Source organism: Xyrauchen texanus, chromosome 14, assembly GCF_025860055.1.
Source record: "Xyrauchen texanus isolate HMW12.3.18 chromosome 14, RBS_HiC_50CHRs, whole genome shotgun sequence".
NCBI classification, from domain to species: Eukaryota; Metazoa; Chordata; class Actinopteri; order Cypriniformes; family Catostomidae; genus Xyrauchen; species Xyrauchen texanus.
In genome coordinates, this window is record NC_068289.1 from 37,822,873 (window position 1) to 37,847,227 (window position 24,355).

Here is a 24,355-nt window from a genome sequence, read left to right on the forward strand (position 1 = left end):
TTTCAAACATCTCCTGATCAGGCACCACATCAAACCACATCAATCTCAAACCCTCCCTGCTCAACAACCATAACAACAACAACAAACAATTGTGGTAAGTCATGGCATCTGCTCATGTTATTTCTTCCTGCATTGCATGCCACATGTTTACTTACTATAGCTTCTTCCATCAGCAGTGAGGGATTCACATGTGATAAATATAAGGAATTAGTCAGGCTGACGGAGAAGTTTAATGAGTTAGAGAAACGCAACCAAACACTAGTGGAGGTAAGTGAGAAAGAGAAGGTGGTAGATACTGTTTTGGATGCAGGTAGTACAGCGAGCAACACACACACACTTTTATTCCAGCTCTAGAGCCCCCACAGCAGGGCGTTTGGGTGATGTCTCTGTGGCATACTCACTCAGCAAAGTGACACCACTCTCCCATTCCTTTTAGGGTTTCCACTCGACTCTCCCCACACATGTGATGCACCAACTGAGAATAATGTTGAAAGAGCCTTAATAATTGGTGATTCTATTGTAAGGAACGTGGAAATAGAGACTCCAGCCACCATTGTTAAATACATTTCTGGGGCTTGTGCGTCTGACATCAGATCAAATTTACAATTGTTATTCATGTCGGCACTAATGACGTCAAGTTTAGCCACATTTGAGAAGGGCCTACAGAGAACTTGTAGGCCCTTCTCAAATGTGAGATTAACAGTGAGGAAAGACAATACACCTTTTTGAACAGCATTTGGGAGGCAGTGGTTGCTGAAAGTTGATCATGAACAGATCAAGAAACTGACAGACTCTATGGATGGAAGGCTCATGGCAGTTATTGAAAAGGGTTGATATATTGGTAACTGAATATTTTTGAAAGGCCAAAAATGTTATTTAATTGCCTTTATTTCAGAATCAGCTTTATTATTATTATAAGTATGCTTATACATACAAGGAATGTGTCCCGATGAAAGGAGCTTCCAGTGCACAACAATACAAAAACAACAGCAAGTTATTACAGATAATAATAATAAAAATATAATAAATAAAATAAAAATAATTATACACATACTTACATACACAGATACACACACACATACATACATACATACATACATACACACACACACATAGTGCAATTCTAATACAAATCTGTTATATGTTATGTACAGTGCAAAATACAAATCTGTTATGTAAAGTGCAATTTTTTTTTCAGATTTATGAAATGGCAGAAAAGAAGAGATAGATGTGTTGGATAAATATAAAAAAGGCTAAACTGTGTATTGCACATAACTATTCTAAATGGGGCAATTTTAACAGTTCATGAGATGGATAGTAAAAACCGTTCTTGTGCCTGACGGTTCTGGTGCTCAGAGCTCTGAATCATCAGCCAGAAGGCAACAGTTCAAAAAGGTTATGGGCAAGGTGGGTGGTGTCCAGAGTAATTTTTCCAGCCTTTTTCCTCACTCTGAAAGTGTATAATTCTTAAAGGGTGGGCAGGGGGCAACCAATAATCCTCTAAGCAGACCGACCTGTCCTTTGTAGACTTCTGATGTCTGATTATGTAACTGAACCAAACCAGACAGACCCAGAAGGTCAGAGCAGGTGTGGGATTGGTCCTTTCAAATCTACAGTAGAACACATTCAGGTGTCAGCCAGTACTTTTTTCCACCACAGGATTGGGGGTCAGAGTCCTGTAATTTGTGAGTTGTTTCCTGTCAATCCACACTGATACAGGGTTGTTAGCTGAAAACTCGGAGTAACTTCTTTTAGCCACTCTGCTTTCCCTATTCAGTGTGTTTCTGGCCTGATTTTACAAGACTTTATCCCCACCCCTGTAAGCATCCTCTTTGGCATGATGAAGCTGTCTGAGTTTTCCTGTAAACCATGGTTTATCATTATTGAATGATAAATAAGTCCTAGTAGGAATGCACATACCTAGAACTGATTCATGATGTAACAGTATCTGTGAGCTCTTCCATGTCTGTGGTCGCAGCCTCAAAAACACACTAATCTGAGAAATCGAAGCAGGCTTGTAGTTCCCGCTCTGCTTCATTGGTCCATGTCTTTACAGTTCTTACTACTGGCTTGGTTGATGTTAATTTCTGCCTGTAGTTTGGAAACATTTTGTGTTACTTATTTGTTGCACCTACTCTAAAAATTGAGAAGAAAGTTGGGAGAAATTCTTTTTGTAATTTAGTTGCCTAATAATTGAGCACACTTATATATTCCCCTGAGAAAGACAACACAATTTTTTTCCTTGTTAAACATTCAGGTTTGAGGCTCAATAGCATTTTGGATTGACTGAGAACATAGTGTTTATTCAACAATTTTTTTCAATCAATTGGTTTTTTTTTTGTGCTGGTTCTCCTATTGGCTGAAGTTTATTTTGTGGAGTATTTCTTGCAAAATCATTGGAGTAAGTAATTTGCTTGCACTCATGTTGCAGCTGAGTGGACCGGCTCACTGAACATTTGCTTGACAGTTTGAAGAATCTGCATGCTCTTTTTGTGCTAGTGCGCCTAGAGGCTGGAGTTTATTGTTTTGAATAACACACCTTCAGGACAGTTTTATGGATGAAGCTACACACTGTTTGTGTTTATTCTGATTATTGGCTGGAGTTTGTTTTATAGATTATCTTTTGTGGTGTAATTCTGTCTCACATAATTTATATAGAAACATCAGACTTGAGCAATCCGATGGCAAGTTTGTCACTGGGGCTCTCATAGGCATACATGGACTGTTTGAGTTAGGAGGGATTGACGGAAGTTGACGCTGTCATGCGCGGGGTTAATGTGCATGTTTTTCTTTTTTCTGTTTGTTTGATTTTTTTGTACTAGGGGATATGTTTGGGGTTTGATTGTTACACTAATGTTGGAATGGGGTTTTTATAATATTGTCTTTGACACACAATCAATTTTTTCTTATATGTCAAAATGTCAAATGTTAATATGAGTGGATTGTCTCTCTCCACGTCGAATGTGAATGCGTTTGGGCACCCCATAAAAGGAGGAAGGTTATTTCTTTTCTTAAACATAAAAAATATGATATTGTGTTTTTTCAAGAAATGCATCTTTCCCCGCAGGAAGCTGAAAATTTTGGGAAGATAGTGCTGGCTCAAGTAAGATCAGGGGAGTCATTACATTGATAAGTAAACATCTACAATTCAAATCTCTCAAACAGTGTAAAGATAAATTAGGAAGAGTCATTATTGTTGTATTTGAAATTCAGGGACAAAGTCTTATTTTGGCTAATATTTATGCAACTAACCTTGATGATCAGGGTATTTTTATAAATCTTGAAAGGATGTTGCAAGCCTCTGGCACCCCTCATGATGTAATATTGGGAGGAGACTTTAATCTTTTGATGGATTCACCCCTAGAGCAACACAAGATGCTTCACAGGATGTGTAAAAATCTTGGTCTTTCAGATATTTGGAGACTTTTAAACCCATCTGGTAGGGACTATACCTTTTTTTCATCAGTCCATAAGATTTACTCTAGAATAGATTTTTTTTTTTATACCTACGTCCATCATTTCATCTGTCGTTGATTGCTCAATTGGAAACATCTTAGTCTCAGATCATGCCCTGGTGAGTTTATGGTGTTACCACATATGTATATAGTTGGTGATTTAATGTAACCCTTTTGCAAAATCCTGAATTCCAACAAATGCTAAAGGCTGAAATCAATGTCTATATGGAGAGTATTCTCTGTGGGCGTGGCTTGGGAGGCACTTAAGGTGATTCTTAGGGGCCGGATCATACAGTATGCCTCATTCATCAAAAAATCCAAAGCACAAGAATCGTGGAGTTGGAAGGGAATATTAAAAGTGCCGAGGCACAGCTGAAGCGCCGAATGTCGTCTAATGGCCTCAGAGAATTGACCCGATTGAAATCCAGATAAAATTACATACATTTATAATACAATTTTGTTGCGGAAGGTGGAGTTTTGTCTATTCAGGGCAAGAGAGTCATACTTTGAGTCGGGGGACAAGGCAGGGAAACTCTGGCTAGATATATAAAACAGAGAGTATTTAGAGAGTATCTAGCATTCCCTCATGAAATCTGCTAGTGGTGAAATATTCACCTCAGCCATTGATTTTAATAATGCTTTTAAAAAAGTCTATCTTGATCTCTATAGTTCCAAGTCTTTGTCTACTGATGAAGATATTAGAAACTTTGGCAAGGCTCTGGGTTCAGATGGGTTTGCTGCTGCATTTTTTTAGATCTTATGCTACAGAACTGCTTTTTGCTAGAAATTTATATGGAATCATTAAAGAATGGAAAGCTTCCGCCAACCATGACACAAGCCCGGATCAGTCTGATTCTTAAAAATGGAAAAGATCCAAGTGAGTGTAAGAGTTACCATACAATTTCTCTGATCCAGCAAGACATAAAAAGTTTGTGAAAAGTTTTTGCTAACCGATTAAGTTATGACATCTCTTATACATATAGATCAGGTGGGGTTTATTTGGGGCCGCAGCTCTTCTGACAACATTAGGCATTTCATCAATATTATCTGGTCAGTGGCGAATGATTAAACTTTGGTCGCTGCCATCTCACTTCATGCCGAAAAGGCGTTTGATATTGTAGGACGGTTTAATCTTATAAGGTTTCGGAAATATACGGGTTTGGGAATACTTTTGGATGGATTAAGTTACTGTACAGACACCCGGTAGCGGTGGTACAAACAAATGGATTCATTTCAGATTATTTTACTCTGGATAGTGGCACCCGGCAGGGTTGCCCTCGTTCCCCATTGTTGTTCTGTCTTGCCCTGGAACCATTAGCAGCCACGATAAGAAAGGAGGATGATTTTCCAGGGATGGTGGTGGGAGGTGTAGCGCATCAGCTTCTGCTTTACTCCGATGATATTTTATTATTCATCTCCGACCCCACTAGATCAATGCCTTGCCTCCACATGATTATTAATTCCTTCTCTCTAAGTTCTCAGGATACAGAGTCAATTAGTATAAATCTGAAGCTTTGTCTCTGACAGTGTACTGCTCTGTAACAGCCTTCCAGCCGGGTGCCTTCTAGTGGCCCAAACAGGGCATTAAATGTTTGGGCATTTTATTCCCAGCCAATTTGAGTTAATTTTGACCCTTTAATAAAAAGATTTTAGAGCGATGTGTGTAAGTGGACTTAATTACATTTATCTATGATTTGGAAGGTTAATGTTATTCAAATTCATTGTATTCCAAAATTCAACTACCTGCTACAGTCTCAAGCAATTTCTTATTTTAAGCAATTTGATAGAAAAACAAAGCCCTTCATTTGGAATAAGGGCATTTGTCGCCGGAGATTTCAACCATGCAAATCTCAAGACAGTGCTCCCTAAATTCCATCAGTATGTGGACTTTGCAATGAGAGGGGCGAACGAGCTTGATCTTGTTTACACAAACATCCCAAGCGTGCACGGGCGGAGCCCCGCCCCACCTCGGCTACTCAGACCACATCTCTGTTATGTTAATTCCAGCATACAGACCGGCTCGTCAGACGCACAAAACCGCTTCAGAAGCAGGTGAAAACCTGGCCAGCAGGAGCCATCTCTGCTCTTCAGGACTGTTTTGGGTGTACTGACTGGCACATGTTCAGGGAGGCTGCAACATATGGCGATTCTACCAACTTGGAGGAATACACAGCATCAGTGACCAGCTACATCAGCAAGTGCATTGATGATGTCACTTTCTCCAAGACCATCACCACACGCTCCAACCAGAAGCCGTGGATGACTGCGGAGGTGCGCACGCTGCTGAGGTCCGAGACTCCGCCTTCAGAGCAGGCGATAAGGCAGCCCTAAGAACAGCTAGGGCCAAACTATCACGGGCAATCAGAGAGGCAAAGCGCGCACACGCCCAGAGAATCCACAGTCACTTCCAGGACAGCGGTGACACGCGGCGCATGTGGCAGGGCATCCAGGCCATCACCAACTACAGGACAACATCAGTTGCCTGTGACAAAGATGCCTCCCTTCCAGATGCGCTGAACGACTTCTACGCTCGGTTTGAAGTGCAGAACGACGTGATGGCGAGGAAGTCCACCCCTCCTCCCAACGACCAGGTGCTCTGTCTTACCACGGCAGATGTGAGGAAAACTCTACGTAGAGTCAACCCACGGAAGGCTGCTGGACCAGACAACATTCCTGGCAGAGTGCTCAGAGGATGTGCAGACCAGCTAGCAGATGTTCTTACCGACATCTTCAACATCTCTCTGAGCAGCGCCATTGTTCCAACGTGCTTCAAGGCCACCACCATCGTCCCCATGCCAAAGAAGTCTTCAGTGTCCTGCCTCAACGACTACCGTCCCGTCGCACTTACACCCATCATCATGAAGTGCTTCGAGAGGCTCGTCATGAGGCAGATTAAGACCCAGCTGCCCCCTCACTAGACCCACTGCAGTTTGCGTGATCGTTCAAACCGTTCAACGGACGATGCCATCACCACAACCCTCCATCTGGCCCTCACCCACCTAGACAATAAGGACTCATACGTTCGAATGCTGTTCATAGATTTCAGCTCAGCATTCAACACAATCATTCCCCAGCACCTGATTGGAAAGCTGAACCTGCTGGGCCTGGACACCTCCCTCTGCAACTGGATCCTGGACTTCCTGACTGGGAGACCTCAGTCAGTCCGGATCGGGAACAGCATCTCCACCACCACCACACTGAGCACTGGGGGCCCCCAGGGCTGTGTGCTCAGTCCACTGCTGTTCACTCTGCTGACTCACGACTGTGCAGCAATGCACAGCTCGAATCACATCATCAAGTTCGCCGATGACACGACCGTGGTGGGTCTCATCAGCAAGAACAACGAGTCAGCATACAGGAGGTGCAGCGGCTGACGAACTGGTGTAGAGCCAACAACCTGTCCCTGAATGTCGACAAAACAAAAGAGATGGTTGTTGACTTTAGGAGAGCACAAGGTGAACGCACTCCGCTGAACATCGACGGCTCCTCTGTGGAGATCATCAAAAGCACCAAATTCCTTGGTGTTCACTTGGCGGAGAACCTCACCTGGTCCCTCAACACCAGCTCTATCACCAAGAAAGCCCAGCAGCGTCTCTACTATCTTCGAAGGCTGAGGAAAGCACATCTCCCAACCCCCATCCTCACTACATTCTATAGAGGGACTATTGAGAGCATCCTGGGCAGCTGCATCACTGCCTGGTTTGGGACTTGCACCGTTTCGGACCGCAAAGCCCTGCAGAGGATAGTGAGGACAGCTGAGAAGATCATTGGGGTCTCTCTTCCCTCCATCAAAGACATTTACAAAAAACACTGTATCCATAAAGCAACCAGCATTGTGGTCGACCCCACACACCCCTCACACAAACTCTTTACCCTCCTCCCGTCTGGCAAGAGGTACCGAAGCATTCGGGCCCTCACGGCCAGACTGTGTAACAGCTTCTTCCCCAAGCCATCAGACTCCTCAATACTCAGAGACTGGTTTGACACACACATGTCCTGAGTTGCACTTTAATTACTGTCACTTTATAACTGTCTGCTACCTCAATAACTGCTATGTGCATAGAACATTATCTCATAGTATGTTATGTTTACATTTTAGAAACTGTCATCTTTTTGCACTACTGAGTACTGGTCGGCGCTGCACTGTCTATTGTCCTGTTCATTGTCAGTAATTTGTTGTACTGTCCTGTACTTTTTGCACATGTTTGCACGTGCACTTTATATAGGTATATATAGGTAGTTTATACAGGTATTTTATTTCGTTGTGTAGTCTCATGTGGTCCTATGTTGGTCCTTTGTTGATTTTATGTAGCACCATGGTCCTGGAGGAACGTTGTCTCGTTTTGCTGTGTACTGTACTAACTGTATATGGTTGAAACGACAATAAAAACCACTTGACTTGACTTGACTTGAATGGTAAACGTCCCAGATTACATTTCAATAAGTTACTTATATCCCATAAGGTGGGATAGGCCTACACACGATTTAGTTTTATTACTATGCACTTGGTCTCAGACGTTTGGCTCATTGGTCACTTCCACCTGAGAGAGCCCCTCCCTGGTTTTGTATCAAACAGGAAAACCTTGCCCTTATTTCGCCATTGCAAAGCCTTTCTATTAAACTATCCCAAGAAGTTAAGTCATACCCCGTTATCTCACATTTGCACTCAGTGTTTAATTCTGACATTTATTTAAATGTTGCCTCAAGCTTATGGCAGAACCCAAAATGATGTATTAATAAGTCCCCTTTCTGCTGGTCAGAATGTATTGTGAGGGGGTTACTACACTCTGTGACCTATATGAGAGTGGAGTGTTGAGATATTTTGAAAATTTGTTTCAACATTTTAAGATTCCTAGATCTCGGTTCTTTAGCTATTTACAGCTGCGCCACCTACTCTGTACTATTTTTGGGAGTAGCATACCCCCCCCTTTTAAAGTGGCAGATACTTTGTAAGTGGTGATAACTGCTGTTGGAAAGGGTCATGAGGCATCAGTTTATTACTCCCTGTTAATTCAGAGTCTGGGGGATGGAGCTTCGACTTCTCTCAAGAGATTATGGGAGAAAGATTGAAATTTGGTATTGGAGTAGTGTGTGTGCTAGGATTCTAAAAATATCAAGTCTGTATCTAAAGATGCAAAGGATGCGTTTGATGCAATTTAAGATTTTGAATAGATTCTATTTGACACCCTATATGCTTGGTCTTAAAGACAGGGACACAACCCATATATTTTGGGGTTGTGTTAAGATCCATGAATTTTGGTTGAAGGTTCAGAGCTTCACGTGTGATGTAGTGGACACTTGATTTTCATTTTGGCCCAGACTGTGTATTTTGGCTGATGGGGGGTCCTGAATATGGGTGATGGATATATGGTGACCTGACCGGCGTGATGACTGACAGGTGGGTAATCCTAAATGGATGGAGATCATCTGATGCGGCCTCATTTCATGAGTGGTGTGTTGAGTTGGACAGGGTGGCATTTGAGGAAATGGTATATAGAAGGCTAGGCAACCAGGATATATACATCAAGATATGGGGCACCTATCTAGCCTTTTTGGAAGGCTCTCAGTGAGGGGCAGTGGAGAGAGACTAGATGTAAAAGGTTTTTCATATCTAAATATTTTCTGCTATTTTAATGTCTAATTTGTGTGGCTTTGTTAGTTGGCTTTTGACCACTAGAGTGTTTATTTGTGTGTGGTTATGATTTCATGTGGTTTGATTTTGTATTTTCTGTTACATCTATTTAATTTGCTGCATGGAATCAATAGAAAACAGTTAATAACAAAACAAATGAAACCTATAAATAACCATTCAAAAAATATGCTTCCCCAGGGAGATATTATCAGGAATCATGGAATAAGTTTCCACTGTTATTCCAAAGATACCCAACTTTATATTTGTAAAAGTGTATAAATGAAATAAAGGATTGGATGGCCAGAAATGTCCTTCTACTCAATTCCGACAAAAATTAGATACTAATTATTGGACCAAAATCCTCTAAAAATAAGTCGCTAAAATATAATTTAACTCTAGATGGATGTTCTGTTACATCATTTTCAACAGTGAAGAACTTAGGTGTTATGTTTGATACCAATCTGTCCTTTGAAAATCACATTACCAATGTTTGTAGCACAGCATTCTTCCACCTCAGAAATATTGCTAAATTACGGCACATGCTCTCTGTGGCTGATGCCGAAAAACTAATTCATGCGTTCATGACCTCAAGACTAGATTATTGTAATGCATTACTGGGAGGATGTCCAGCAAGATCAATAAATAAACTTCAATTGGTTCAAAATGCAGCAGCCAGAGTGCTGAACCAAGAAATATGATCATATTAGCCCCATTTTATCATCGTTACATTGCTACCTGTTAAATTACATATTCATTTAAAATTCTGTAACTACGTACAAAGCTTTGAATGTTCTCCACATTACTTAAGTGACCTTCTACCACACTATATTCCATCACGTTCATTACGATCACACAATCCTGTTAATAGTTCCTAGAATATCAAAATCCACAAAAGGAGGAAGATCCTTTTCATTTTTGGCTCCTAAACTATGGAATAGTCTCCCAAACACTGTTCGGGACTCAGACACACTCTCTCAGTTTAAGTCTAGACTAAATACTCCTCATTTATCCTCCAACCCACAATTAGGCTGCTTCAGTTTAGTCTGCCAGAACCAGAAACAGTGATCATGATCTCTAACTCTGCAATAAATTGAATGACATCTATGCTAATATTATTCTATTTGTTTCTGTGGCCCCCACAGTGAGTCTGGTTTAGGGTTAGGGTGGGGTTAATCAGAGCTGGCCCCCACAGTGAGTCTGGTTTAGGGTTAGGGTGGGGTTAGTCAGAGCTGGCCCCCACAGTGAGTCTGGTTTAGGGTTAGGGTGGGGTTAATCAGAGGGGAACTGGCCCCCACAGTGAGTCTGGTTTAGGGTTAGGGTGGGGTTAATCAGAGCTGGCCCCCACAGTGAGTCTGGTTTAGGGTGGGGTTAGTCAGAGCTGGCCCCCACAGTGAGTCTGGTTTAGGGTTAGGGTGGGGTTAGTCAGAGGGGAACTGGCCACCACAGTAAGTCTGGTTTAGGGTGGGGTTAATCAGAGGGGAACTGGCCCCCACAGTGAGTCTGGTTTAGGGTTAGGGTGGGGTTAGTCAGAGGGCAACTGGCCCCCACAGTGAGTCTGGTTTAGGGTTAGGGTGGGGTTAGTCAGAGCTGGCCCCCACAGTGAGTCTGGTTTAGGGTTAGGGTGGGGTTAGTCAGAGGGGAACTGGCCCCCACAGTGAGTCTGGTTTAGGGTTAGGGTGGGGTTAGTCAGAGGGGAACTGGCCCCCACAGTGAGTCTGGTTTAGGGTTAGGGTGGGGTTAATCAGAGGGGAACTGGCCCCCACAGTGAGTCTGGTTTAGGGTGGGGTTAATCAGAGGGGAACTGGCCCCCACAGTGAGTCTGGTTTAGGGTTAGGGTGGGGTTAGTCAGAGGGCAACTGGCCCCCACAGTGAGTCTGGTTTAGGGTTAGGGTGGGGTTAATCAGAGCTGGCCCCCACAGTGAGTAAGATAATTTTTCTCCATTAATCAAGATCTTATGGAGTTTTGTCTTCCTTCAGTCACCTTCAGCTGCTCACTGGGGTTATAAATACAATTATTATTTAATTATTTATTTTTATACACACTTCATACTAATATTTATTTAATCTACACAGTGACTCTTAGACTTTAAGATATTACAGTTGTATCTTCTGTTAATGCATGATCTTCTGTAAAGCTGCTCTGAAACTATGTAATTTGTTAAAAGTGCTATACAAATAAAAATGACATGACTTGACATTAGGGTTGAATAATTCTTCTGTTAGGGTTAGTTTGGTATCCTGCCAACACATGACAAAAGGTACCTTTTCCATGTTAAGCAGAGTTTTGTCCTAATTAGATCATGACTGCGACAAGTGGCGAGTGACAGGAAATTCAAGCTGAGTTCAGAATGGCATATTACCATACTACTCTTACTACTTCTATGTCTATTTTCATTGTTGAATAGTCATTTGATATCACGGGGCATAACATGAGATAATTTTAACTCTACTGATGATGCGTATTAACCAGGAGCATTGGAGCCTGAGAGTCCAGACACACCGTTTATCTGTAGTGCATTCTTACTAAAGTTCAATTAATAAGGCAGAAGGTCATTTGATTAAGCACAAACATTTGTGCTTAATGAGTTTTCATTAGTCTTTTTTGACCCAAAATAATTTAAAACAAGGAACATTTACTTGAGGAGCTATACCGCATAAATATTAAGACTTTGTTTCAGAGAAAGTATCTTAAATATGAGTGTATTACTGAACTAAAACTGACCAAAAAAGTGCCACAAGACAAAATATACTTATATATTCAAGAGACATTCTCTGAAACAGAGTCTTAATATTTTATGCTGTGAATCTCCTAAATATCTTAATATCTCATGCAGAATTGTTTATTGGGTAAATGCATCTTTCTTATACTGGAAAACTAAATACTAATTAAGAATATGATTTTTGCAGTGTATTTATTACTGAATTAAACTTGCTGGATAGTGGGTTAAGAACTGTTGATTAATCTTTGCAATAACCGCCCAAATTACTCCGATTACTCAATCATTGTAGATTATTTGAATATCAAAATAATCATTGCCCCACTAGTGGGATTGCATGTGCATCCCCTCGGAAACTGCCGTGGAAAGAGATTGTCCTTCCATAGCTTCAGTGAGAAAACCATTTGTGTTCAATAAACACATTGTTCCAACATACTGTTGTGATTTCTGATTTGATTAGTAATTTAAGTGAAGAGATCATCACCAGGACACATCGTGTTCGATGTGGACAGATTGCATGTGCTGGAATCTTATTGTGTCTCATTAAATCATAGTGTAATGGAGTAATCAATGACACGTTTAAGTTGCTCAGCTGACATTTATGCATTGACTAAATTATCAGCAGGTGGACCATCAAAATTATTCACAAGCATTTGCATACAGCATGTATTTCACTGCAACAAATGAAACTTCTACAAATGTGCTGTTGTCTCTTACTGTCAAACCCTTTCTATCCATCTCTGTCAGGTGTACATATTTAAGAATAATATTTACTATCAGCCAGAAGTGAAGAGCAGCTCTCTCAGACTGACATCATCAGGGCAAGAGGGCCTCATATTTAATGGAGTAACTGACTGGCTTTATGAGGGTAAAAAACAGGATCACACCGTTTTTATGAACAACAAATCATGTCATTTATAGGTTGTGCTTTTGTTAATAAACTACCGTAATCTTTTTGTTTATCTGTTAGAGGAGGTCTTGCGTTCTGCAGTTGCTCTCTGGTGGTCTCCATCAGGCTCCAGTCTGGCATATCTTACCATCAATGACACACTCGTCCCCAACATGCACCTACCCCGTTTCACAGGAACACAGTACCCGTGTGGACAGCAGTACCCCTACCCGAAGGTACACAACCATCCAACAGCTGTCAGCAATACCTCATCCAAACAAATCAGTCCTGCTATGGGATATATAGCATACAAAAGTTTAGCAGTGCTGAACCACATGGCCCTAAATGCACAAACACACACTGAAAGTGTTCTCAGAGTTTAAAGAGTGAAAGTTGATTTGATTTCATGTGTGTGTGTGTGTGTGTGTGTGTGTGTGTGTGTGTGTGTGTGTGTGTGTGTGTGTGTCAGCTGGCACTCGCGTGAAAACAGTTCGGTAATATCTAAGAAGCACACCCGTTGTAACTGCCAACGTTAATGGAGCTAGATGCAAAATGTTTTGGAAAGTTGTATGGACTATGTGCTTTGTATCGGTAATGAAAACGGCATTTAAACAAGCTCTCTACAATGGCAGAATTTAAAAAAAGCACCGGAATGCCTACAATCCAACTCCTTTAATCCAGTACCTGCCATCAACAGCAGACTTTTCTAACTTCATTCTCTCCTTGGATGAGCAGCAATGGCTGAGCTTCCAAATTGAAGTGAAAGGTTACAGGGACAGCATGGACACCAAAAGATATCTAGAGAGACACCATTTCAAATCTTCCGGGGATCCTTGCAAATGGATTAAAGTTAAACTGAATATTTTATAAGAATGACATATTTACAACTCAGTCACTGTGGAACAGCCTTTGGACTCCCACTTTTAAAATATACTGTGAGGATCTTAAGAAATTTCCATCGCAACAAACCTTTCTTGATGTTTTAACATCTACTACAGTGGCTGAATGGATACAGACACAGCTCTGCTACATTTGGGACACTGTGCATCCAGGAATGAGGAATGCAGCAGGAACTAAGAAACGGAAAAGAGTGAGCACAAATCATATTTGTGGCAGTATAAAAAGGCATGAGCAATCCAAATAATCCTAAATAATAGTGAATACCATGAAAACTCTTCCTGCCCTAGTAATGTTGAGCAAGTGCAGGTGTATTATCAAAACAAATGTCAGGGACCAGCAGTAACAAGCCATATTTTTCCACCTCCACTGAGGCAAACTCACATACAGACAAGCGCTCTGGTATATCAGCCTGATACCTCACCTTATACATGTGCGGAGGGTGAGTCAGTGTTGTGCAATCTGCCCAATAATAAAGCCAGAGGGATAGATGGAGAGACATTTGAAACTCTCAAAACCACACAGTCTTGTCAGAATTTAACATCAATATTCAATGTCTGTATGAAGAATAGAAGGGCTCCTGATTCATGGAAAGGGGCTCTCATTTATTGAATCCTCAATAAAGATAATATCCCTGAGGACCCTTCAACTTAGAGAGACATATCATTATTACCAACAATATATAAAGTGTTCATGAAGTGTATCTTCGCCCGCAATCCTCCATGGCTGGTGGATGAAAATAGTATTTTCCCTGGTCAAAAAGTGTATATTAATAGACAGGAGATGAATTAACATGCGTTCTGTCTTAAGACTGCAATTGATGAATAAGCATGAGTCCAGAAGGTTTTATTCTGTCTTCCTTGATTTCCGTGATGCATTTGGAACTCCAAATGCTTCAGCATGCGCCACCTGACCTGATTTCTCCTAATCCTGCTCAGGGATATGCTGATGATGTACAGCTTTCATCCCATCTGGAGAGTGTCATAAAGAACATGCTTTTGCCAAAAAAAATGCTTTTTTTCTGGAATGGTCTGACCTGTGAAGGAGACTAAATGTGCTGCATTTGATGAGAGGAGAGGGGGGTAATAGATGGCATCACTCAAAATATCTAAACTGATAAACCTCCCGTCTTCACACTCAATACTGTAGGAGTATATTCTAGACATGAGACATATACATACCTGGACACAAATATAATGTGATTGGAAGGAGCAGGTTGATGAAATAATAATAATATCAGAATACTCAATGCAATTAGACATGATTGATTCATCCCGCTGCCACTCACAATGAAACTTGAAGCAGTAGATCAGTTGTCACTGTCAAAAATGTCTTTGCAAACATCCACATTCCAAGAAAACAACTCCATGCTATGAATGATAAGACTGTACAGGTAGTAAGATAGTGGATTGGCCTGAACACACATACTACATGTGACATCATTTTTCACAGTTGACAGGAAGGTGGTTTGGGAGTACCTCATTTTGAATTGAGTTACATCACCACAAGTGATGACAAAACTGTACGTGAACTTGCAAGAGCGTCACTATTTTTATACCTTAAGCGACGTAAAGTCCCACTTGCTAGAGGACCTGAATCCAACTTTTTGGGGTTTAAGAAGAAAGCAAGTGGTAATCTAGACACTCTCTGCTGGCTTTGGAGTCTGGTCTGATTGGCCTGACATGAATGATCTTTGCTGCTGGACAGGTGTTAGTTTGGAGTGGAAACGGCCCTCCTCTGAGACATTGGAAGTTTCAGATGAATTCATAACTGACCCATTGGCTTCTAATCACTCAGTTACTCACTCAATATTGAGAAATTCTGCAATTGATGAGGACATTATTAGATTCACAATAAAAGCAAGACTTGCCAACAATGTTGAATGTTTCTATATGGTTTCCAGACAGACATGTCTCCAGCTGTTTACACCACATTAATGAATTGAATCCTTGTGTCATGTATTAAATGGGTGTGCAGCATATAACGGCTTTATATCGCCAGACATGACAGAAATGTAGATTTGTTGACTGAAAATGTACCTTGTGCTACCTCTGCTTCTGGGATATTTAAACAATCTTCTGTTAAATCTGACATGTTTAAAATGTGTATAAATCCTGATGTATTCTGAAATTGAACAGCAAACACCCCAGATGACATCATTGTAAACGAGATGCAACAGTGGGGTGTGTGTTTGACCCTAGTCTAGAGGAGGTCTTTTCCACTACACTGTTTAAATATAAACTGTTTGTTCAGTGTATTAACACCATTGGGTATGTGTCAACTCTTAATCTTTATTTTCAGGAGTCTAGGTCATCTACACAGGCTTGTAGTGATGGGGTTACGGGTATGTCCAAAACGAAGGCCAAACAGCTGGCCAGAGACGGTTCTGTATCAGACATTATTGGTAGTCGCAGTGACCGCTCAGACGTTGTTATTTTGTATCATTGATGCGAATGATTGAATACTTGACATGTAACCTGCAAGTTTCTGGCAAATATGCATCTGAACTATTTATGTCCTTTTTGTATTTCTATGTTGAGTGAATATAAATAAATGTTTAAAATGTCTGTCTGTCTGTGTAACAGGCTGGACAGAAGAATCCTGAAGTGATCTTGTACGTGGTCAGTGTGAATGGATCTACACAAACTACACAAATCCTGCCTCCTAACAGTTTAGAAAGAAGGTACAAAACACACCCGACACACACCCACCCACCCACCCTCTCTCTCTCTCTCTCTCTCTCTCTCTCTCTCTCTCACACACATTTAAGTAGTATAGTAAATGATCAAGCCGGTAATCAAAGCAGTTCTGTGTTTATTCGGTGAACTGTGAGGTGAATTAAGAGTAAGACTTAGTTCTAGACCATTAAAGGTCCGTGAAGTGTGTTTATTTTTTTTATTAATTGGCTCTAATTGGATGAGATTTGTTTTATACGGGGAGGTGAGCAGTGTTGCCAGATCTTGCAAGAGAATCAAGCAACTTTTTCTGGAAATAAGAAACCCAAAATAAGGAACTTGCCTCATGAAAACAAAGCAACATTTATTTATTTATTTATTTATTTTTCTATTTGGAGGGCGGACAAATTGTGACTAAATTCTAGAAAGCCGCAAAAACAAAACAACCCATGACAGCCAATATTTATAAGTAACTTCATGAAAAACAATCCCAAAAGTTACATATTATAAACGGACACTGCAATAATGGAGGTGAGGTAATGTAATCATTTCCAAGTGTATCTCAACAATTTAATTTAAAGATGCTCCAAAATCTGGTCCTGCGAAAAATTCCGGCCGATAGAGAAAAACTGTGACCAGATCAGTTCCTATAAAACCTGGTAACAGAAACACTAACCTAGAGAAAAAGCATCTTTGTGTGAAAAGAACCTGGTTTAATTACATGTACAATAGTGCTGATGATTGATGATATACTGACAAGAACTGAGAGAAACACACACACACACACACAATCACAGAGAAATCCACCTGAACTAAATGAACTGAAGTATACAAAAGAGTTGTGCAATATTATAAACACTTATCGATTATTATCTCTGTCATTATCAAGTCCTGAAGTGGATTTTTGACAATGAGAAAACGCTTCACAACTTATTCAGATAAATGACGCTGACTCAGACATATTTGTCTCAAGCATTTTTATGTTGTCTCTCAAAGTGCGTTAAAGATGCACATTATATGAGTTTGAGTTGTTAAACCAGACAATTATGTGATATTGTTAATTTATGTATTTGACATTTCTAACCCATATACAAGAGAAAGCAAAGATTTTGTTTCCTTTAAATTAAGGGAATAAACATGTCGTTTTATGACTGGAATGAAGGAGAGGAAGTTGAGATGTGCTGGACGGACACTTCGACCTGCCCAAAAGTGAACAGATTGTCTTTTTAATTTAATAAGTACAAAATAAGACTGCAGTAGTACTGATGTCTAAAGTTCTGTTGTGTTTAGAAATTCTTATCAATTTCTCCTAATAATCCCAGATACATGCTCATGTATATTTCTAAATGCATTTTCTGACATGTGACGGCAGTGTGTGTGTGTGTGTGTGTGTGTGTGTGTGTATAGTGATCTTTACATCACTATGGTGCAGTGGGTAACAGATGAGTGTTTGGCTGTACGCTGGTTAAACCGTCCTCAGAACACTTCTATCCTAACACTCTGCTACACACATACTGGGAAATGTGCGGTGGTGAGTATGCTCTCTATCTCTCTCTCTCTCTCTACACACACACACACACACACACGTTAATCACTGCTCTCATTGATTCATGTCTTCCTCTGCAGAAACACATCATGACATCAGACAGGTGGATCGACAGACAGGTAACATCTTTAAATACACATTAAATCAATCTGGTTGTTCAGCTCAAGTAATTTAATGCTTTCGTCTGATTGGTGCAGAATGAGAAACCAGTTTTCTCCAAAGATGGAGAGACTTTTTTCATCACATCACCTCTCAAACAAGGAGGTCACGGATCATTTCGACACCTCGCTATGATGTCACAACAGGTATAAAACTGCACATGCAACACAAACAGAGTCAATTCTATACTGAAGTCAATTCAATCTCTCCTATTGTCAGTCTAAAGGTCAATATGTCAATATGCGTCACCTGACCTCAGGCACCTGGGAGGTCACAGAGATCCTGACTTACGATAAAAAGTGGAACAAACTGTGAGACACGTGTACACACACACACACACACACACTATACAAGAGTTTGTATGCTTCACACATTTGACTAACAGGTGTGTGTGTGTGTGTGTGTGTGTGTGTGTGTGTGTGTGTGTGTGTGTGTGTATGCAGATATTTTCTCAGCACAGAATCGAGTCCCAGTCACAGACACCTGTACAGGTAAGATGCCGTGATGCTGCAGACACATTACACAACTGTTGTATTTTCAGTCCCTCCTGAGTGATTCATGTTACAGTAGTGTGACCTTTGACCTCTAGGGTGAGCACAGTGGATCCTCTTCAGCGTGAGTGTTTGAGTTGTTCTGTGTTTAAACATCACTGTTCATTCTATGAAGCGTTATTGAGTCCAGACGGAAGGGCCGTGCTGCTGAACTGCAAAGGTTATTAAAGAGGACACTTACACCATTACACTGGATTTTGTCTGGATTCAAGTCACTGTGGTGTGCAAAAATGCTCAAAGATTTCTTTAAACATCTTAAGTTTTATTTCTTTAGGGCCTGAAATCCCAGAATCTACTGTGCACCATCTGAGGAACATCACCGGTGAATCCAACGCGCACACACGCAAGCATGCACACACTGGTTAAAATAAATTATGTTTGTTATAAATATCCAAAGCACCACCTCAGCTTGGATTCATTCTTGCTTTCTTCTGTAGATCATGTGACTCTAGATGCTCATGTGGAGTTCAGAGAATCTCTCAGACAGAAAAGAATGCCAGTCAGACAAATCACAACTTTACAGATCAACAACCGTGGTATGAACCATCACCATCATCATCATTAAACTAGATAACAAAAGAAAGTAACAATAATGAGAGAATCATCTTAGAAAGCATAAACCAATTGCAAATGCAACCAACCATTCAAACATTAGAATCCAGTAAAATAGAGATCAAAATTAATCCTGTCAAGTCAGAAGGAAATGATGTCACAGTAATACTCCAGTGTGCCATCTTATATTACAAAGCTTTTCAAACGACACATGATCACAGAAGTAGAATATCTCATGTTTTACTGTTGTAACAGAAACTGTTCTATTATGACAGATGTTAGTTTTAACACCTTCTCTATTGAATTAGATATGCGCTGCAAATATAACAAGGGATCAGAGAGACTTCTAAATTTCCATGAGTCAAGTGTATTAGGCACAAAAAATAAAGATCTTGAGCAGTGTAATAAACAACATAAACAGTGCAAACAACCCTAAACATACAAATCATTCCCAGTCAAGATGAATCACTAATAGTCCAGTCTTTCTCAAATAAGAACACAATGTAGGATTAGCTACAAAAGTCTCAGTCTTTGGAGTTTGGTGTTGTTGAATCTTGTGTAATCCAAGACATGATCGATGTTTAGTTGTAATGATTGTAGACAGGAGATGTATGATTGTAGATGGTTGAATGATGATGACAGATTAAAGATAACTGATCCTTATAGTGCTGGTCTTTATAATGGCTTTGCTGGTTTCTCATACATATATAAAACCCCTCAGCATGTAATATAACAAACAGATGATAAACATGTGCTCTGTGCTAATAAACCATATTTACAAACCAAAAATATATACGCAGAAAGAGTGCTCGGGATAGTACGTACATTTGAACATAAGAACAAACAAGTTCCTCAAATCAGGGCATTGATCTGAGACAGCAAAGGTGAGAAAGTTTATCCATGTGCAAAGAATCTGTCTGACTTCCTAACACTTCTTCTCTTACCCTTAAATAATCTGACTGCTTGATCAACACGGGAGCACCCCCTGGCGATCAGGTTAAAATAAGTATATTCACAAAAGATGCCACTGGGATTCATGGGTCAGTGAAACTGTCTCATAATAAGTCTCATAATAAATAATCTATTATGGGGAATGTGTTAATACTAGGGATGCACCGAAATTAAAATTCTGGGCCAAAACCGAAACCGAAAATCTAGGATGCACTTGGCCGAAAACCGAAACTTACTTTTATTTTAATTTTTTTACCTATTTAAGAAAAAAAAAAAAGATTTTTTTTGTGTGTATAATTGTATTAATATTATACTTTTTCATTAATTTCATGAATTTAATGAATCTGATTTGAAAAACTACAAACCAATAAAATAAATCACACTTTTATTGAAAGTAACACAACAATATTGGACAAAACATATATTAAAACATTATTAAATATTATTCTTCTTTCAGTTCTGTAAAAATCTAATTTTACAGATTTTATTAACAATTATCCAAATAATGTAAAGTTTTAGAAAACTATTATATGCAAAACAACATTCAAGTAATGAACTCAGCTAGCATCTTTCAAAAGGCTAGCATCTTTGAAAAAGTTTAAATATGCAACAGTAATTTTAATTGAAACAAAAGGCAGAACACAGAATGGCAGAGGGCCTCTATTCCACTGATCTATATATATACTATAATATATAATTATATATATAGATCAGTGCTCTATTCTGTTTATGTAAACGTATGTACACTTTAAGTGAAATTATTGTGCAAAACAGCAGTAATTGAACTAAATCCAACCTCAACTGTAAACGACAGATGTATCCTCAAGTGAAGAACAAGTGTAATGTAATTGCTTTACACATCAAATTGGACCGCTTTCTATTTAAGTACAAGTGACAGGTTTCTCTTCAAGAACAAAAGATGCTAAACTTTCTGACAGTCTCTCCTGTCAGAAGCTCATCAAGAACATGAGATGCTGCACTGAACAGTCTCTCACTCTCTGTGCTGGTGCTCGGGCAAGATAAATACCTGTGAGCAATCCGCGCAAGCAAAGGAAAGCGGTCTTTGTTTATGCGACCGTAGTCAAGGGGATTGTCGCTTCTGGCGTAGTTCAGCTAGATACGTCTCAAGTTGTGTTGTAGCAGCGCTAGTTGTGGCACTGCTGTTGTTCAGGGTGCTTTCCTGTAGAATCTCTTGCTGTACTCTGTATATATATATATATATATATATATATCTTGAAAGTTCTGCTGAATAAACACTGCAGATCGCAAATGTGATGTCCTTATCAGAAACTTTGAAGAACTTCCACACCGCTGACATGATTGGCCTTTGTTTGGTAGCGCTGTGATAAGGGCTAGATCGATCCAGAGTGAAATCAAAGCACTGAGGGGCGGGGCGAGGAGGTATATATATATATATATATATATATATATATATATATATGTACCTATATATTTTGGCCTTTTTTCTCTTTCGGCCGAAAACCGAAAGTGCCATTTTCGGCCGAAAATTTTCGGCGGCCGGAATTTCGGTGCATCCCTAGTTAATACGGTATCTATGGAAATTATAGTTTACGTTTCTAAATGTATTTAGGCTACCATAGCAAATACTGTAGTTTATTTAGAAATACTAGCTTCATTGAACCACGATGAGTGTTCATCCATGGTCACACCAGTTTATACGGCCAAATGACACTGTTGTACAATGGAAGAACTATGGTAAACTTTCATAAGGGCACACTGAATATTGACCACATTCACTTCATAAAACGGCTTATTCCAGACTTTATCCAGACAGCAGCGTACTGAAACATCATGTGAGTGTTAGGAGATCCTGACCGAATCCTTTAAACATGAACACCTTGTTTAAGAGAAAACATACCTAACCCTTCTGATGGAGAATGATGCAATGTGGTCAAGTAAAAGTGTAAGCAGAGTTCTGAAAGGTGTCTGAAGAGTTTGTCATGTTCGTTATTAACACTAGCGAAGTGAAGGAAATTAAGTTGCTGCGGTTTACTGGTCGAACTGCATGTATGAAGAGTACGACACTTATATAGCACATGTAAATGTGGACGCCGCTTTCGTGTCTTAATCACAGCTCTCTGGTGTCCACATCAACCAGCTAATCATAAAATAAAGGCTTTTAAAGACTATGAAAAATGAACATAGTTTTCCTCTTGTGTTATATATGTTCTGTTCTAATGAAGTTTGACATTAGAAACAAACTGGCCGTGTTTTCCTTCAGATATTTCCAGAGAGGTCTTGATGAGAGTAAACACATGTTAATAAGTAGGGAACTAACATTTTCACTTGTAGCAGTCACTGTCTTCTCATGGGAAAAGTCAGAACTACCCCTAAAAAAATACATTGTTAATTAAGTTTTATTAAATAAAACTATTTCCCATAGCACCTTGAAGTTAAAAGTTTCAGCTGCTGTAAAAATAACTCCATGTAAAATAAATATGAATTACTATTTGTGAATATGTGGTCATGTGGATGCTGTTGTACGTCTTTGAGAATCCTCAGGGAGGACTGTCCTGAAAGACCATCTATGTCTTCACCAGAGTTGGGGAGTAACAGAATACATGTAATGGGATTACATATTTAAAATACAAAATATAAGTAACTGTATTCCACTACAGTTACAATTTAACTCAATGGTAATCAGAATACAGTTACATTCAAAAATTAATTTGATTACTGAAGGGATTACTTTGCATTTTATTGTCATTTGTTTCATTTAATATTTAGTAATTTATTTCAGATGGAAAACATTTATACACATAAATGATAAAAGTGCATTTGAACAGCGGTGAAACACTTTCTTATGATGTGTTACATTCATACGAGCAGACAGAGATGTATGTTTGAAGTCAGTTTCGAGCAGAAGAAGTAGAAATAAACCTTGTGTAAATTGTCAGCTTTACGCTAGGCTAAAATGCTATTTCTAGCCATTTTACATGCGCATGTAAAGGCAAACTCTTTTGTATTGTTTGTATTGTTTTTCTGTAAAAATATGTAAAATCCTTAAAACAAGATCAGTTTGATTGATCTTGTTTTAGAAGCAACACTGCATGAGATATTTGGGTTTTTCAGAGAATGTATTTTTAACATGTGTATTTTTAACATGTGTATTTTGAGTTTTTATAGTCAAAACAAGTGAAAAAAAATCTACCAGTGCTGAAGAAGTAATCCAAAATATTTCAATTACATTATTGACCTTGATTAATACGTTACAAATTACATTTTACAGCATATAATCTGTAATCTGTAGTGGAATACATTTAAAACGTAATCCTCCCAACCCTGGTCTTCACCCCCTATCCGTAAAGCACAATAATTATGTGAAGGATATTCATGCCTGCAAAGACTAAATCAGGACCACAAAACCTGATTTACTGAACACTACAAAATACAAACACTGAATCAACATAAATATTATTCATGGAACTACTTCATCTTAGCTTGACCCAAAATTAATTTGAATGCAATTCTATCAAAAACGCAAATGGACAGCAATGGGTCAAACATTTGCACTGATTGCACATTGGCATATGCCATCATATAAATATCAGAGCAGAAAGAATGTCTAAACCCAAGACGCCCGCCCATTTCCTGGCAACATAGAAATCTTTTTAGAGTCAATGTAAATATTATGATTAACTGAAAATGTGTTTTGTCAGTTGTTAATTATTAGTCCATTTGTAAATGATTCAAGGAAACAGAAGATTCCTGTGGGGGTGTGTGTGTATGTGGACTAAGATGTTTTTAAAGCATTTTGTCTTTTGCTGTCAGTGTTTAGTGTTTACTGTGTGTTTACTGTGTGTTTACAGCACTGAGACTGGAGCTCAGCTTCCCTCCACAATTTGAAGAAAGTAACCAGTACCCTCTACTACTACTGCTGTATGATAACACACACACACACACACACACACACACACACACACACACACACACACACACACACACACACACACACAAAAACACATACACACATGTTAAATTATAAATGATTTCCACTTGTACGTGGGTTACAAAAAGCAATTAAACAGGACGACTCCACATACTGCGACAACCAACAAAAGCTGATATGAAGCAGAATCTAGCCAGCGGTATGATTTTCTCTTACATAAAAGTGTTCCAGTGTGACCAAATCAACATTCTAGAACTAAACAAAAGATGAAAACACTTGCAGATTTTCAGCTGGAATTGTTATAGTTTATTTTGCATTGTCAAACTCATACACGCCACTTTTACCATTTTTAAACAACAACATGCACTATTGAAACCATGACTTACCAATATACTCACAGCTGTTACTCAAAGAATAATTA

The 24,355-nt window shown here is 39.4% G+C and overlaps 1 protein-coding gene across 1 annotated transcript in view; it reads left to right on the forward strand.

The window, feature by feature from the left end:
- Window positions 1-24,355, forward strand: part of LOC127655043 (inactive dipeptidyl peptidase 10-like) — a 62,451-nt gene that overhangs the window by 19,561 nt on the left and 18,535 nt on the right. The window contains exons 8-19 of the mRNA XM_052142636.1: window positions 12,552-12,672; window positions 12,775-12,929; window positions 16,176-16,273; window positions 17,673-17,796; window positions 17,892-17,930; window positions 18,009-18,116; window positions 18,190-18,281; window positions 18,414-18,461; window positions 18,560-18,681; window positions 18,796-18,843; window positions 18,959-19,057; window positions 23,855-23,924. Coding sequence (XP_051998596.1) covers window positions 12,552-12,672; window positions 12,775-12,929; window positions 16,176-16,273; window positions 17,673-17,796; window positions 17,892-17,930; window positions 18,009-18,116; window positions 18,190-18,281; window positions 18,414-18,461; window positions 18,560-18,681; window positions 18,796-18,843; window positions 18,959-19,057; window positions 23,855-23,924 — 1,124 coding nt within the window. The remainder of the gene's footprint in view (window positions 1-12,551; window positions 12,673-12,774; window positions 12,930-16,175; window positions 16,274-17,672; window positions 17,797-17,891; window positions 17,931-18,008; window positions 18,117-18,189; window positions 18,282-18,413; window positions 18,462-18,559; window positions 18,682-18,795; window positions 18,844-18,958; window positions 19,058-23,854; window positions 23,925-24,355) is intronic.